A 17,787-nucleotide genomic window follows, 5' to 3' on the forward strand; every position below is an offset into this window, starting at 1 on the left:
GAAATCATTTATTTACATAAAATACATATACATTGGTTACTACTAAACTAAATTAATAACTAGCTTAAATCTATAATATGCCATTGAGGCATTGTACCAAGGATGCTGGCGGCATTTCCTCGCTGTATCGCAATGCTGATACGTTGTGCGAGGAAGCCACCAGCTTTTCGGTCACCAGTTACGTCAACCAGACGCTTCCGCACAAAAAACCGCCATTTTGTAGAGCGCCGGGCGGCGCGAGTGGCAATGGCAGTGGCATGAGAAGCATCGTGTTTACACACTCGTCCTGCCCACTTCCCCGCTCACTTCGGCTGAATGTAAATGCGGCATAAGACTTATTTGTTGCTGTTCGTGTTAAATAATCTGTATTTAAAAACCGGCCAAGTGCGAGTCGGACTCGCGCACGAAGGGTTCCGTACCGTTATGGAAAAAAACAGCAAAAAATCACGTTTGTTGTATGGGAGCCCCATTTAAATATTTATATTATTCTGTTTTTAGTATTTGTTGTTATAGCGGCAACGGTAATACATCATCTGTGAAAATTTCAACTGTCTAGCTATCACGGTTCATGAGATACAGAGCCTGGTGACAGACAGACACACGGACAGACGGACGGACAGACGGACAGCGGAGTCTTAGTAATAGGGTCCCGTTTTTACCCTTTGGGTACGGAACCCTAAAAACCGGCCAAGTGCGAGTCGGACTCGCGCACCGAGGGTTCCGTACTTTTTAGTATTTGTTGTTATAGCTGCAACAGAAATACATCATCTGTGAAAATTTCAACTGTCTAGCTATCACGGTTCATGAGATACAGCCTGGTGACAGACAGACAGACGGACAGCGGAGTCTTAGTAAAAGGGTCCCGTTTTTACCCTTTGGGTACGGAACCCTAACAAATGGCCGTCAATAAAAATTTGGATACACCCTTTTATTTTCCGCATGATCTTCGGTCGTTGCACTCGCCGTCGCATTGGATATCACGTTGGCAAGGAGTGCCTAGTTGGCATTGAAAACGCTTTAGAAAAATACCTGCGACGGCTTTTAAATTACCTCTTACTTTTGTAAGTTATATTAGCAATCGTGTACAGTCGCCATTAGATATAAACTCAAAAATATCTGAACACACTGTAACGTCCGGACTCCGTCGTGTATTGGATGAACAAATAAGACCACTGTTATTTCTCGTGCACTCCGCCAGGCTCCCGCTCGCCATGACACTGCTCAACGAAGTGAAGTTAGCGGGAGTCGTGCGTCATACTATTTATTGTATAATCATCACACACACACTAACGCCCTGACAATAGAAGCGTGTTTAGATATTTTTGAGCATCTTGGCGGCACCAATATATCTGATAGCGACTGTACTTATATTTTGTGTGTGTGTTCCACCATAATTATTGCCTACTGAGCATTTTTATTACTAGACTTATATTGACCGGGATATAGACCGTGATTACCTTTTGTATTATTTGTGAGCTCCCGATATTTCGACGCAGTTATATGCATCATGTTCACGGGTGACCCGTGGCCCGTGAACATGATGCATGTAACTGCGAAACTCATTTTTATTACGTTGAGGATTCTATAGCGAGCGCATTCAAACTATTGAGAGCATAATTTGTTTAATCTTTATTGCACGAAAGAAAAACTTATGTAGAAAATGCGAACTTAATGCCATAAGGCATTCACTATCAGCAAAGATAGATATAACTCCGTAATAGATGGATACAGTCTAAGGAAAAAACGTGCCTCGAAAATCAAGAAAATTTGATTCTCGATCAGAGGGCGCCACTAGCTTTGGCCTACTGTCGTATAGATGGCGTTGACGGTTTCGTTTGTTATTTAACAATTTTAACGCATATCAGTGAAAGAACATGGGTCTTTTTTAGTTTTAAGGTGTGTCGATAGAGTACGAGTCGATAGTAATACTCCCGTTTTTACCCTTTGAACCCCAAACCCTAAAAACCAAAACAAATATGACTAATCTGCCGGGCTAGCACATGATTGGCGCGAGAGTATCTCGCCGCGACATAGACTACCCGTCCCTCTTTTATTCATACAGTAAGTAAAAGACGGGTAGTCTATCTCGCGGCGAGATACTGTCGCGCCAATCATGTGCTTGGCCTACAGGATAGCTAAACGTCGATAATAAGCGAGAAAACCTAATGTTCTTTTATTACTAGACACAAATATTCTTAAATTAATTTTCAACAAGCAGATACGTCTGCGAACGATGCTATTAAGCTTAGAATAAATTGAAAAGTGGAAAAATTACTGCCTTGGGTGAGGGTGAGACTTCACCCAAACTCTCTCTCTCTCTGGATCCAGAGGCCGTGAGTTCAAGTCTCACCCAAGGCAGTAATTTTTCCACTTTTAAATTTATTCTAAGACAAATATTTTTAATCTGAAAGACTACCAACCTTTTAGTTTGAGGCAGGGACCGGCCCGCTATCCCTTATCGGGGTTTTATAAGGGTATTGCATAAGGCTTAACTCACCATACCCTTTGCCAGACGAAACCCTTTGTTTTGGTTTTAAAAACCCTTATATAAAGCTACCACATTTGAGTATTCGGTAGCCTAAATACCCTTACAAAACCCTTATCATCCGCTCACCAACACCTTGCATATTGCTTATAAGGGTTAGCCTTATAAAGGGCTTCCCTTTTAGCATATAAGCGTGCTAATTTAAGTCGTCTACCTTGTTCATAAACCACACATTACGTGACAGCGCGAGCGCAGTACCGTGCGAACGTGTGTAACGAGTGTCGCTGCGCTGCGATCATGGCTACACAGTCATCGAGACTTAAATGTGCATCGTGTAATATTGTTGTGAACGAGGTCCTTGCCTATTTGCAAAATAAGCTGGGTGTTCTGGATAATGAAGGCCTTATAAGAATATGTGCTACGGGGTTTACTGAGGAGGATGTCAGCTATGCGAAAACTCTGCTTTTTGAATCAATACAAAATAGCGGAAGGATCATTTCAAGACGTAAAGATGTCGTGCAGCGGGATTTGGAAGATATGATAGTCCTTCTACAAAATACAGAGCCGGAACTAGTGCCGCTTTTTGTCGCGAAGGACTTGCACAAGCTGCCACCTGCAGACTTTAGGCATGTAGATGTGACCAGGTTGTTGAAGGACTTGAGATTATTGCAATCCGAAGTGCGTAACATTAAGGAGACATACGCGACCGTTGAACAAGTTAACGTGATAAAGCAAGAGTTTCAAAATCAAAATAAACGTTGTCTAAATGCTCAACCGTTCGAATATCCATCGAGTAATTCGTGTATAAAAGTGAACTCTAGAAGAGGCGCATATTTATTAGAAAATAGCGGTCCATATGGTTTGACTTTCAATAGCACGGAGATGGCATTGACCGAGCAATCGGACTTTGACCCCGCGCAGTTGAATATGACAACGTCACCTCAAACGTCTGCGCATGTTCCTAGCTCGCTCCCTCCGGCCGATAACGAAAATACGCCTATCTCGCTTTCAAATGCACCGGGGGAGGAACGGCCGCTGCCACAGCAAATGGAGGCGAATGCTATGAAACCGGTCCTCAGTGCGACGGACGGCAGCGGCGCGAGCGGCTCGGTCCTTGCAATGAGTGCGTTGAATGCAAATAAACAATCTTCGCAAATACAGATTTCTTTAGTAAATAAAAATCTTGGGCATGAAGGTTCGTATGCAGATACGGTGAAAAAGGATGCAGGCGGTAAGAAACTTGAGGAAGGTAACTGGATTAAAGTAGAATCCAAGTCGAGAAAGAAAAACAAATTTATTGGCAGTACGGGGAAAGCAACGTTGGCGCCAGGAGCAAGATTCAAAGCGGCCGAGTCGAAAGTGCCGTTATTTGTATCTAACGTGCATAAAGACGCAACGGATAACGATGTTATTGATTACATTTTTAGCAAGACAAAGGAAACTGTTTCCTTGCGTAGATTAAAAATGAAATACGATAAGGGCTATTCTTCATTTAAGATTTTTGTTAGTAAGAGTAATTTAGAGTTGTATTTAAATCAGGACGTATGGCCTAAAGGTATTCAATTCAGGCCCTTCGTGTTATTTGATAAATCGGCAGATTCCAGCACTGAATCGAGTGATACGAGTAAAACGAGCCAGAGTGATATTATTAAACAAACAAATACATAATGGGGGATAGTGTAAATAGTGACCTATGTAAAATAATATCATTTAATTGTAGATCGTTTAAAAGATCGATTAGTGGAATACAATCTTTGTGCCGAGTAGCGGATTTAGTGGCCCTACAGGAACTTTGGCTCCTTCCTTTTGAGATTCAGCTATTAGGGACTGTGGATAGTGAATTTGGATGGACAGGAAAGTCGGCGGTGGATGTTGAGTCAGGAATGCTTAGTGGTCGACCCTATGGCGGTGTTGGAATATTATGGCGAAAGAGTATGTTTCAGTCAGTTTCTATTATTGAGTGTGACAATGACCGAATTGTGGCTGTTAAAATCGTGTGTGATGGTAGAGAGATCATAGTTTGTAATGTGTACATGCCTACGGATGCTCCAGAGAACATTCCAGTGTTTACCGACTGTTTAAGTGCAATATCGTCAATAATGATGGAGGATAGTAATGTGCAAGCAATGTTTGTGTTAGGCGATTTTAACTCCCATCCAAATGAACCATTCTATCGCGAATTGTCGAATTTTTGTACAGATCAGTTATGGTTATGTGCGGATGTAGAAAAGATGGGAATAAACTCGGATACTTATACATATATTAGCGACGCTCACGGGTGTAGGAGGTGGTTGGACCACTGTATTGTGACCCAAAGTGCTTATTCGCTGATTCGAAATATAGCTGTCATGTATGACGTATTCTGGTCCGACCACTTTCCTATGGTCCTTGAGTGCAACCTAGGCATGTTGAAACCCGTTGCTAAAGTAATGGAGGTGGATGTTGAGAACAGAGTGTTGTGGGGGGTAAGGGCTAATGATCAGATCGATGAGTATCGTGATTTGTGCAACGAACGTCTGAAATCAATTGATTTTCCGGTAGCACTTAGGGACTGCTGCGACGGAGCTTGCACAAATCGCGATCATCATACTCTGTTGGACAATATGTATAATGATATCGTATCCGCTCTTACTGATGCAGCAATAAGTACATATAGAAGCAAGCGCAAAAGGAAGGGCGGATATATCGCTGGTTGGAATAAGTTCGTTGCAGGTCCTCACAGGGAAGCCAGACTCCACTTCATGCTTTGGAAGAATGCAGGGAAACCGCGTCAAGGTCACTTATATGAGCAAATGAACAACAGCAGAAAAAAGTTCAAGGCTAAATTGAAGTGGTGCCAAGACCGGCAGGATCAGTTGGCCATGGACAAGCTCGCTCTTGCTCATAGCGGCGGTAAATTTAGTGACTTCTGGAAGCTAACCAAACGTATGAATGTGACGTCTGGGCTGCCTGTGAGTGTTGGCGATAAGAGTGAACATGGAGACATCGCGGAACTATTCCGGCAGCATTTTACGGTAAAGTCCGTGCTGAGGGATACATCGTCATTTGCGACTGACGTGGGTGATGCTGGGGCCATTGACAGGCCCAGGAAGACATTTTTCACATCTAAAATGGTTGCAGACGTGATTAAAAGAATGCAAAGAGGAAAGTCGCCTGGGCATGATGGCCTTAGTATTGAACACTTTAAGTATGCGGGCAGTCATCTGCCGAGGGTGCTCTCTATGTTCCTCAATTTATGCATAGGCCATTCATACTTACCTGCAGCTCTTATGAAGACAACTGTGGTCCCCATCGTTAAAAACAAGACTGGTGACCTGTCGGACACGGGGAACTACCGGCCAATCTCCCTTGCCACCACTGCCGCGAAGGTGCTCGACAGTATGCTGAACTCGACATTCGATAAGTACCTAAGCATCCATGACACCCAGTTTGGGTTCAGAACTGGGTTATCTACGGAAAGTGCCATTATGTGCCTCAAGCATACTGTCGGGTACTACACGGACAGGAAAACACCAATTTATGCATGCTTCCTCGACCTCTCCAAGGCATTTGACAGGGTTGATTATAACATGCTTTGGAAGAAAATGGAGGAGGCAGGTATTCCGGACGACTGTACAGACTTGCTAAAGTTTTGGTACCAAAATCAAACAAACCAGGTCAGGTGGGCCAAGTCACTGTCCGTTGAGTATAGGCTTGAATGTGGTGTCAGGCAGGGGGGGCTCACGTCTCCGAAACTGTTCAACTTGTATATGAACGACCTGATAGACGAACTTAGCAGCATGCATGCAGGATGCTATATTGAAAACACTTGTGTTAACAATATAAGCTACGCAGATGACATGGTGCTGCTAAGTCCGTCTATCGGGGCTCTTAGACAGTTAGTGGCCCTGTGCGAGAAGTACGCCGCCGCACATGGACTCGTATACAACGCCGCCAAGAGTGAAGTGATGGTTTTTAAGGCGGGTAAAATAAAGCCATATTTTATCCCTCCAGTATCGCTTGGCGGACTTGTACTTAGAGTGGTGGAACGTTTCAAATACTTGGGCCACATTATAACAAATGATCTGTGTGATGATAGTGATATCGAGAGGGAGCGAAGGGCGTTGTCGGTGAGGAGTAATATGCTGGCTCGAAGATTCGCTAGATGTTCCGTGGAAGTTAAAATAACACTATTCAAAGCATATAGCCAGTCTTTTTACTCTAGCGGTCTTTGGGTTCGGTACACGAAACGAGCCTACAACGCCCTTCGCATTCAATACAACAACGCTTTCAGAATGCTGCTGAGACTTCCAAAGTGGTGCAGTGCATCTGGAATGTTCGCCCAAGCGCACACGGACGATTTTCACGCAATTATGCGTAAAAAAATCACGTCGCTAATGGGTCGCGTAAGGGAAAGTCGAAACAGCATTCTGAAGGTGATTGCTAACAGATTTAGCTGCCCCATAATGTGGCACTGGATGGAGCAGGTTAGGTCTACTTTGACCTATATCAAGTGACCTAGGTGTATATAAAAAAAAATGTAATTAAAAATAATTAGTGTAGGTAACTAACATAGCTTTTAAGTTAATGTAACTAACCATATATGGACTTGTGGGTCTGAAATAAAGATATATTTAATTTAATTTAATTACTTCGAATCCGAGCGATCGTCGGCGGCGACGGCGGCGTTCTTTGACTAGCACGTATTTTCTTTCCTTTTCATACACTACCGTAGATATATACTAATCCTGTCTCTTTCACGCAAAGGGAAACCTTTATAAAAAGCGCTTAAAGATAAGGGTAACCCTTATTAAGAGCTACCCTTATTTTTGGTTAGCTTTTCGGTAAGGGTTAGTCAAAGGTAAGGGTGTGAATGGGCTTGCAGTTCAAAAGGGAAAGTCTTTCAATGTGTTAGCCGTGTTTAAGTGTCGCCCATTGAAAGGGTTTTATCGCGGAAACGGTTGTCCGGTCCCTGGTTTGAGGACTAGGGTCTAATATCCGTTTTCTAATTTATCCACTATATGGCAGATCCTTCATCGCGCGTGGCCCCTATATTGTCTACTTTTAACTAATTTTCTCAATTTACCGATAGATGGCGCTGTGACTAAAAATTTAAATATTTCTTTACAGATGCGTCTCCTCCAAAGCACATGGGCAGAGATGTTGTCTCTAATGCTGGCGTATCGGTCGCAGTCCACCGGCGGCAGCACGCTACGACTGCGTTTCGCCACCGACTTGCAACTAGACGAGCAACAGGCGAGAGATATCGGGGCAGGAGAGCTTTTCGCACAGGTAACTTGGACTTTATATACTTGTAATAAGGTTGCGTCTCCTTCAAAGCACATGGGCAGAGATGCTATCCCTAATGTTAGCCTATAGGTCGCAGTCGCCACCACCGACTTCGACACCGACTTGCAGCTAGACGAGCAACAGGTAGGAGACAACAGACAAAGGAGAGCTGTTCGCACAGGTAACTGTGGACTTTATGTACTTGTAATAAGGTGGCGTCTCCTTCAAATCACATGGGCAGAGATGTTATCCCTAGATGTAATGCCCCGACGGGGCAGGAGAGCTTTTCGCACAGGTAACTTCCTTCTTCCTCGCGTTATCCCGGCATTTTACCACGGCTCCTGGGAGCCTGGGGTCCGCTTGACAACTAATCCTAAGAATTGACGTAGGCACTAGTTTTTACGAAAGCGACTGCCATCTGACCTTTCAACCCAGACGGGGAACTAGGCCTTGTTAGGATCAGTCCGGTTTCCTCACGATGTTTTCCTTCACCGAAAAGCGACTGGTAAATATCAAATGATATTTCGTACATAAGTTCCGAAAAACTCATTGGTACGAGCCGGGGTTTGAACCCGCGACCTCCGGATTGAAAGTCGCACGCTCTTACCGCTACTGTGGACCTTATATCTTTGTAATAAGCAGGGCTCGAACTTTTAGTTCCGATGACGTATGATGGGGTAAATATAGTTTTTTTTTTATGAAAGATTTTATTTGAAATCTTCTCCGTGGCCACAGGGCGGACACGCTATCAAAAATCACTTGCGTTTCTATGTGTGAACGGCACGTCTGTACGTGTCATGCGTCAGTGTGAGTAACGAGTAGTGAGCGGCCGGCAAACAGCCGTCAATCTGCTATCGCGGGGCGAGGTAATTCGAGTCGGGGCGGGGCGGTGCGTGGCCGTTCTGTATGATACTATTACTTATTCTGTGCCGTGGCACTAACTCATGGGGAGCGAAATCAATTTTTAAATTTAGAATTAAATTCAATTTGAAAAAAGAAGTTGTAATGTATTTGTTTTTCATCAGGTTGCCGGTGTTGTGCGACGACTGGAGCGCGCAGCGGCGCTCCGCGAAGAGTGTTGGTTACTGAAGGCGCTCGTGCTAGCGAACAGCGAGGCCCGCATAGAGGAACACGCCGCTCTGCGTCGCTTCAGAGACGCCATACTGGCCGCGCTCAACGACGCCGTGTCTGCCCTTAGGTAACGTCCTAACTAGGCATTATTAAAAAAAAAAAAACAACAACAACAAAACTTCCGTGAGACACAGACATATTAAACATATTAACGCAAGCTCCTGATGACGCTCCTCGGTACGGAGTGAAACATGTCGAACGTTTTCGACTTAAAATACGTGAGTGACCCGTTAATAATATGTTTAATATAACATTGTGTTTTTTCAACATTAGCCAAACGCTACGTGAGTATGTAACCCTTCAGCGCGAAGATGGCTGTTGACCTTTTCCAAGTCACGTCACCGAAGTGTCAAAACTGAAATTGAACTTTATGCACATGCACGTAGGTCTATGTTGCTCTGTGGTCTATGACCGATTAATCGGTCTTTAACGTAATAATATTTCCTGTTTCGGTAAAAGCATAAACTTTTATACATGTATATATTCGCGATTCATGTCAACATCCCTATGACATGTATTATGTAATTAGCTCCATGCATGAATTTATTTTTATTTTTGGATTCATAATTTATATCGTTGGAACTCCGGAAATGATAAAAATACTTTTGTAAACCTTAACATTATTTTATTAAAAAATATTTAAAATGTTGAAAATTTTTGAGCGGTTGAAACGCTCATAATTTTTGGCGCGAATTCGACAGAGCGTGATGACGTCACACGTTGGGCGGCCCAACTGACGTTTGCTACTAATGACACTAATCTGTCGAACGCGTGACGTCACGTGGCATTTCGAGCGTTTCGCTCACTAGCTTTTCGCGGGCAAATTTTTGTACTTTTTATTTATAATTTTAAGTAATTAAATGGTAATTTAAAAACGGAAATGCATTTGTAACATGATATAACGGTAACAAACATCCGAATAAAACATGTTTCGTTCAAATATAAACTTCATGCATGAGGCTAATTATTGTGTATATTGCAGGCCATACAACTCGGGCGCGGCGCTGCAGCAGCTGCTGCTCGTGCTGCCGGCGCTGCGGCACGCCGACGTGGCCGTACGCCGCTTTTGGGCGCAGGTAAATTAAAGCGAAAAATCTCCTTATATGATCATATTTTTCTAAAAGACGTTGATATTCGTAGACGTGGAAAAAATATATGTAGTTCTTGACTATATTATCTTTAACAACATAGCTTCCGATACACGAATTATGACACTTCGCTCGATACAATTAATTCCCAAAGTAACCTCTAACTCGGACATTTAATCCTACTTTACTCGGTTATTTATTATGTGATACTATAAACAAAAAAAGAAGAAAAAACAATCTTAACATAAATAGTAATTTCATAGCTTTAAAATTTCGATATTGTAAGGTAACGTTTTTAAAATAAATAAAAACCGACCGACAAAATTCGATCAAAATTGACACATGGCGCGTATGTTCCTTCCCGTTTTTTTTTTGCGAAATGTGACAAAGACAGCGGCAAACCGATGGAACGGCCTTAAGGCGAAAAATCTCCTTATATGATCATATTTTTTTGATATTCGTAGTCATGGAAAAATATATGTAGTTCTTGATTATATCTTTAATTTATAAGCTTCCGATATACGAATTATGACACTTCGCTCGATACAATTAATTCCCAAAGTAACCTCTAATTAGGACTTTTAATCCAACTTTACTTGGTTATTTATTATGTGACACTATAAACAAAAAAAAGAGAAAAAACAATCTTATTCGATCAAAATTGACACTTGACGCGCATGGTCTTTTCCGTTCTTTCTTGCGAAATGTGACAGTGATAGCGGGAAACCGATGGAACGGCCTCAAGAGGGGGTAGAGGAGGCTACATTAGGTTAACAATAATGCTCTGATGTGGTGTGTTTTTGAATTAAGGACTTTGTTTTATTTGTATAAAAAACTCAAATTTAATTTGAATTTGTACAAGTAATCTAGAACTTATGAGGATAAAGAAGTAAATTTTAGGTTTTCCGTAATTTAATGACAGTCATCAAATTTTTTACAGGTATACCGCGACCGACGGGCCCCCATGAACAAGCTCTTCGTGGAGATGCTGGAAGCGTGCCTGCGGTAAGCTGCAGCTCAAACCTGACACCTGGAAGCAAACTGAGGACGGTGCAAAATCCAGATGTAATCTGGAACTCCTGGACTGTGCAGACGGTGCAATCCAGATGTAATCTGGAACTCCTGGACTGTGTGGACAGTGCAATCCAGATGTAATCTGGAACTCCTGGACTGTGCAGACGGTGCAATCCAGATGTAATCTGGAAGTCCTGGACTGACCGGATGGTGCAATCCAGATATAATCTGGAAGTGAACTGATAGACAGTCCCGAATGTTTATTTTGACCTGAAGACCTGGAGTGTTTAGTTGTGTAATGATCTGGATAATGAAGTGGAAAGAATGAATAATATACTTGAAGAATATGGGGAATGATTATAAAAACTATTGTTATTAATGCAAGAAGACAGAAAAGTGATTTGAGTAGGTCTAACCTGCGACTTGTGTATGGTAGAACTAAGTTTGGGCGGTGCCATATCCTAGATATATTTGGACTTCTGAAAATATTTTTTTTTTATATTTGATGGTTATTGAAGTGTAAAAAATATGATGTGAATGAAAAGATCTGCAGGTTTCATAATTTCGTGAAATGTGGAAAGAATAACGTAAGAACACTAATGAAAGTGCACCGTCAAGTGGGACTTATAACAGTGACAGTACCTGGTACTAGGTACTTGGTGACTAAATACTAGTGACTGGATACTAGTGACTCGGTGGTTGGAGCTGGTATGACCTCAAGTTATTATTTAAGTCTTTGGCGCGGGATGCGGGTTTAGTTTTCATGAAAATTCAACATATCATTCAGTCGTTTAGTATGCATTTAACTCTTCTTTCAGTCATTGTTTTAATTTTAGATATTCTGACTGTTGGATAATTCTATACATATTAGATAATTATTGTTTTCAGGAAGATCTTTTACTAAAGAAACTAGCAATTTTTGCCTTAGCATTAGTGCCGTTAAGATGCGGTAGATGTCACTAATCAATATTTGTTAGTTTTTTTTTAATACAAAATGTAGATGTTCCAAGTGTTCCAACGGTCAGAATTTTCATAGTATGTAAATTAAAATTATGAGTTGACAGATTGCGAGTCTATGATGGCTGTGAAATGGCAATCTTGGGAGTGTCTGTAAATCTGTCAAACTGTCAATTGTCCGCCCCGCGCCGCGATGTACAAACGGATGTTCTAGTACAAAACTTGTTACTATTTTTGTATATTAAATATATATATAAGAATTACGGTAAGGATCGAGATTTAGTATGGTTGAGTACTTTAATACAGGGTGGTGTGTTATACATAGGGATGGCCATATTGTTATTGGTAAAATTTATTGGAGTAAGAAATGTAGGGTGACCCTATGTATATCTGCGGTGTCAGCATGGTTGCATTTTTATCATCTGTCACTATTTCTGTCACTTTCGCACTTACCTACTTGTTAGAACGTGACAGGCATGGTGACAGGCGATAAAAATGCTACCGTGCGAAGCCCGCTGGAATGACTAAGAAGCGGTATCTAGAGATGTTTGTCAAATTTGTCCAATTATTTTTTTGTCGAGTCACTGGGAGTTTGATAGTTGAGTTTTGAAATGTACAAAAAAAATATTTATTTAAATCAGATGTTACTGCAGTCTTTTTGTGCATTTTAACTGCAAGTTATACTGCAATAAGTTTAGTTACTGATTGACAGATAGTTTTTATACATTTGATTTTTTATATTGTTGTAATAACTATATAAAGATTGTAAACGTAAAACCATCTGTCAATCACAAATTAGCTTAAAAACACTTGTAATATCTACCCGACTAAAAAACTGAGATAGACATCTGTCAAGTGTATCGTTTGAAACATGTCAACTGTCAAACGTATACAGGGTGTGGCTTTTTGACTGCGCTTTAGTTCCAATTTTTATTGACATTTGACATGTTTTATATGTTCTTTAGAAATTTCATTAAATAATTCCCGTGAGTCGTATTCGGCATTTATGGTTGTTTCTTGTTTGTATTTAACGTTATTTGCTTGTATTGAATACGTCTTTGTACAAATCGTTGAATGAGATTGTATTAAATACTGTTAAGGTGTCGTACGGGTAACGTTTGAGTGGACAATACTTGGGTGTAAATTTGGTACACATGATATATGTCACCCTGTATATTTGAGGTATAAACATGGATGCAAATTATACGGAATTTTGGATTTATATGAATCGAAATTACAAATATCAAAATAGGTAACGTACGAAATGGTACGAAAAGTAAATTCTTTGACACAATGTATATTTTGTTGTCTGAAATTATAAAATTATAAATATAATGCCAGGTTGTGTCATCAAAATCTGTTGTAAATTTATAAAATAACATAAAACAAGACAAAGAAATACTGTTCAGAACATATTTTATAAAACACTGTAAACCAGGTATATATATATTTTTATCAAAAACTTCAAAATATTAAATATTGATGGATATTAATAACAATAACAAATGTATGCACAATAAATATATTAATATATGATCAGTATTCATACCTATGCCGTATCACTGGCAGTACTATATATAATTATGTACATATAGAAACATATATGGATGTTGGTTAATTGCAGTAGTTTAAATATTAAATACCTCGTAAACTGTTACCAACATACAATAAATATAACATAAATTATATCGAGTTTTAGGCCACATTATGTCATGGTTGGTATTCTTGACAAATGACTAAAATCTTAAAAAAGCTAATTTTGCGGTTTATCTTACTTATTTTTATTCACTCGCGCGACATGTTTCGGAGAGCCTAGGTTTCAAGACCCGCAACCGATTATCTCACGCGCGCCCGGCGGCGAGCGACAGTACGCGACGCGCAGCTATCGTGAACGCTACTCGTCCACTGTTACTGCTTGAAATGAAAATGGAGACCTAAGCTCTCCGACACATCGCGGAATGACTAATAAACACGTGAGATTAACCGTAAAATTTGCTTAATGTTAATATGACTCACGACGGTCTAAATTCGATTAAAAATCCTTATTAAATTTTCCATTTTGACCACAATTCACAATACCAACCATGCTTAAGTATATTGATACAGTCAATGTCAAAATTTATGTAGAGGTATCTACACACTTGTTTAAAGGCCATGTAACATTTGATCTCACCTGTGTAGACATTCTAATGTACAAGTGTACATAATCCCTATATATCCCGGTGATTAACTTTTGTCATGTATACACGACTTAAAACTTGGCAATTTGTCGTTTAAACACGTCAACCCCTTAGAGAATTTAACAACCGGAGACGCATTTAAGAGCTTACCCCTCTGTCGAAAACCTCGCCCAATGGTCATACTCATTGTATGGACCAAGGGCCTGACACTTTGATAGAGAAAGATAGTCTTATTGCGATTCCTTATAGTTATAAACATGAAACCGAGCGACCAGGGGTAAGAGAAAGACATATTCATGTATTGACAGGTTAATGTATGGCAGCATAATCCTTTTTCTCTTTCACTCATAAATTTCGGTATTTCGACATCGCCTCCTACCTATGGTCGGTGATAAGGACAAAGCATGGCACTATTTTCTCTTTCCTCTTATATTTACAAACATGAAACTACACTACACTATGTCTATGGTATGGACTGACGTTTATCTGACATGGCTATTTGTACGTTACGTAGAGGTGACGTGACATAGTCACGTGAGGGGCCGCAAAAATCGGCAGACTGTTTAATTACAGACAAGCCGACTCCGGTTGTTAAATTCGCTAAACGCCAGTCTATCAACTTGGAATAACTACTTTAAAGCTATTACATAAAGTTCAAATTGGTTTAAAGCGTCGCTCGAAGGACCGTTTAATTTTGTCACCTTGTCCATGCATCTCTTACTCTAGAAGTTAGAAACAGACCGATATAGTAGATAAGTTTTCGAGAATGGTGTCCCGCATGTGATAGTTGTACAAAATATGGAGATGTGCCAGATGTAGATTAAGTCTTGAATTTTCGTATTTGATCTCATTTTACACTTCGTACTACGTTTTACAGCGTACGACGTACTTGTACGTACACTATAAAACGTCATATGATTCGCACACATCTGCTGGCTGTGTGTGCGACAGTAGCGCCCGCCTGGCGGCTGTGTTAACAGGTGTAAAATATTTTCTCAACCCGCTTGTCCGAGTCTTTTTTGCTGATGCGCGCGGCTACAGCCTAATATTATGTGCTTCCGAGTGACGAGGGCTCTCAAAGGGTAAGACCCTATTTTGTAATATTACGTTACAATTTACAAGTTTAAAATACTGATATAAAGAGTTCTCATTGGTGAAGCGCCTGTCAATCGTACCAGTGTTGCCATTTTAAATTTATAAAATTGTAACTTTTCATATAGGTATGTCAAGCCGTTTCCGTCAGTAGAAAAAAGCGGGAAATTAAAAAAATTTAGGCGCGATGGGTAGGGGGTAGGTAATCGTCCCATGGAAAATTTTAATTTCGCGCCTTTTTCAACTGACAAAGTTGTTTGACTGGCTATAGCTATCTGTATAAAATATGGTCCTTGAGGTGATTTTTTTTAACTAAACATCACCTCAGAAAATTTCAACCATCATACGGGCCGTATGCCTGTTTGCCTGTATCGTTATTTCAAAGATTTCCGTGATTTGTTATGTGTCTAGTTTGTTTTCATTCGTATGGAAGTGTTAATATCAGATCAAATATGACTAACGTTTATGTTAGATGACTCCAACCAACCCTGTGTCTTATTATGTATTGAATCAATTCGTACCTTGTTTCTTTTACACTATTATTATTATGCCGGTTCCGGAAATATGTGAAATAAATTATAAAAATTGAGAATTTTGTTGTCATTACTTCCTGGGTCTGGGGTATTAAACAGCTAAGAGCTAGTAACTGCCGAACACTACACGAAATATATAAATAGAGTTAGCGAACAAATCTAAATAAAACTATACGCATCCCTTTTTTGTCGTTAATTGGTAATTCTAGCATAAGAAAAAGACAGTATGATTATATTGATTATCTATGCTCCACTGTCAAACGAGCATTGCCAAATGGTATACCAAGTTAATGGTCAGATCAAAATCATAGATTTAACAGTTTGTTATTCATACTTTGAAATACTAACACCATTTTATTTTCCCGATTTCGGCGATGTCAAAATAAATCCCACATGATCCGTTCCCGGGGGTTGAAACTAGAAAAAAAAAATATGGATTTATTTTAGTATAGGTAAGTCCTCATTTTTAAAATATCGGTCAAAAATGCTGTCTGTCACCAATCACCAATGTCAACATTATTTTAGTATGGCAGCACCTACCAGTGTGGCCAGGTATCCCGCAGGCCGCATTTTTAAAGATTTCGCCGAGTTTTACCAACAAATTCGTTAATATACTCTTGCAAGCCAACTTTACCAGTAAAACAGGCGCGAAGTTCAAAATTTGTATGGGAAATGGACTGCCGATTTGCCGCACGTTTCTCTAGCATCCATAGAAAAATTTGAATTTCGCGCCTTTGTCTACTGACAAATTGGGTTTGCCAGAGTATATTATACACATACAGTATGTCTCTGATCATGGGGCTTTAAATTCAGGGCTCGATTCTACTCGCTAAACTGAGCTACTTTTATTATGGGACCAACCCCGAAATCGCGAAAAAAACTTGGCTTTTTCATACATTTTGGCTGATCAGATGTCGACGTTTTCTATGGAAAAGCCAAAAAAAATTTTGCGATTTTAGGGTTAGTCCCAAAATAAAAGTAGCTCAGTTTAGCGAGTAGAATCGAGCCCTGAATTAAAGCCCCATGATCAGAGACATACTGTATATTAGCGCTAAAGCTGATGCTGTTCTGTTTTTTTCGCATCTTCTGAAATGGCTTAAAAAACTAATAGTCGAAGACAAAGATGATGCAAATCATACATTATGTTCCAAAGAATATTGTAGTTTCAAAGTAATAATAAACATTGACTGATTGTCGAAATTATCGGATAATACACGGGTTCATAACCAAATTACGAAAATAAAACCGTTGCGTTCTTTTGTTGCAACCGTCTATAAATAACTCAGAATCAGACAAAGCTTGACAGATTATAGGTACAAAAATGTGTCTTCCTTTTTGTGAAATTTTAAACAATACGCACTTGTTTTTAAAGATTTCACATTTTCCGTTTTTCGCTCCCATGAATCTAGTATAACTGGATCGGTCATGAGGAGTGGGGGAAAATAACCGAACGGGATAGTCTTATGTATCTTTCAGTAGGAGTAGCAGAGAAAGCGCTGTTATTGTTTGTCCTTGTCATAGTTTCACTTTTCCACCGCTGCCACAACCGAGGTTGTGGCAAACAAATAAGTACGTGACATGTCATGTTTGTTCGTTGCTTGTTTAATTATCGTTGTTTTGTATGAAATTGTGCTTTCTCTTATGAAATATAGTGATGGTTAGCGTTTTGAATGCTTGAACTTTGATAAAATACTGGTGAATTGTTCTGTAATCGGCTGTAATAGCCGCTCTGAGCAATAATCTTTCACACGTAAGTACGGTATTTTACACCTTCCTCTTAGCGCAATATGTGAGAATAACATCGTAAAATTACGTTACACTCGAAGCAATGTAGAATCAAACGATTTCAATAAAAATATCACAATTATTTACGCAAATTAACACAACATTATTTATAAAATTATCCGCCCAAATTACGTAGGTAGGTAGGAGTCTGAGGTCAGTCATTTTTGAACTTCTTCTTAATTTAGCTGCATAACAATCATGTTAGGGATACCAGATGAAAATATCATAATTTTATGGGTAATTTTGACCTCGAA

General features: G+C 40.0%; 1 protein-coding gene across 3 annotated transcripts in view; it reads left to right on the top strand.

The window, feature by feature from the left end:
- Window positions 1-15,807, top strand: part of LOC134748349 (steroid hormone receptor ERR1) — a 70,404-nt gene extending 54,597 nt beyond the window's left edge. For all 3 annotated transcript variants that reach the window (XM_063683127.1, XM_063683126.1, XM_063683125.1), the window contains 4 exons: window positions 7,595-7,756; window positions 8,779-8,951; window positions 9,867-9,960; window positions 10,913-15,807. In XM_063683127.1, the coding sequence (XP_063539197.1) occupies window positions 7,595-7,756; window positions 8,779-8,951; window positions 9,867-9,960; window positions 10,913-10,981 (498 nt within the window). In that variant the 3' untranslated portion in view covers window positions 10,982-15,807. The remainder of the gene's footprint in view (window positions 1-7,594; window positions 7,757-8,778; window positions 8,952-9,866; window positions 9,961-10,912) is intronic.
- The last annotated feature ends 1,980 nt before the right edge of the window (window positions 15,808-17,787 follow it).

This window comes from Cydia strobilella, chromosome 16 (assembly GCF_947568885.1).
Source record: "Cydia strobilella chromosome 16, ilCydStro3.1, whole genome shotgun sequence".
Classification (NCBI taxonomy): Eukaryota; Metazoa; Arthropoda; class Insecta; order Lepidoptera; family Tortricidae; genus Cydia; species Cydia strobilella.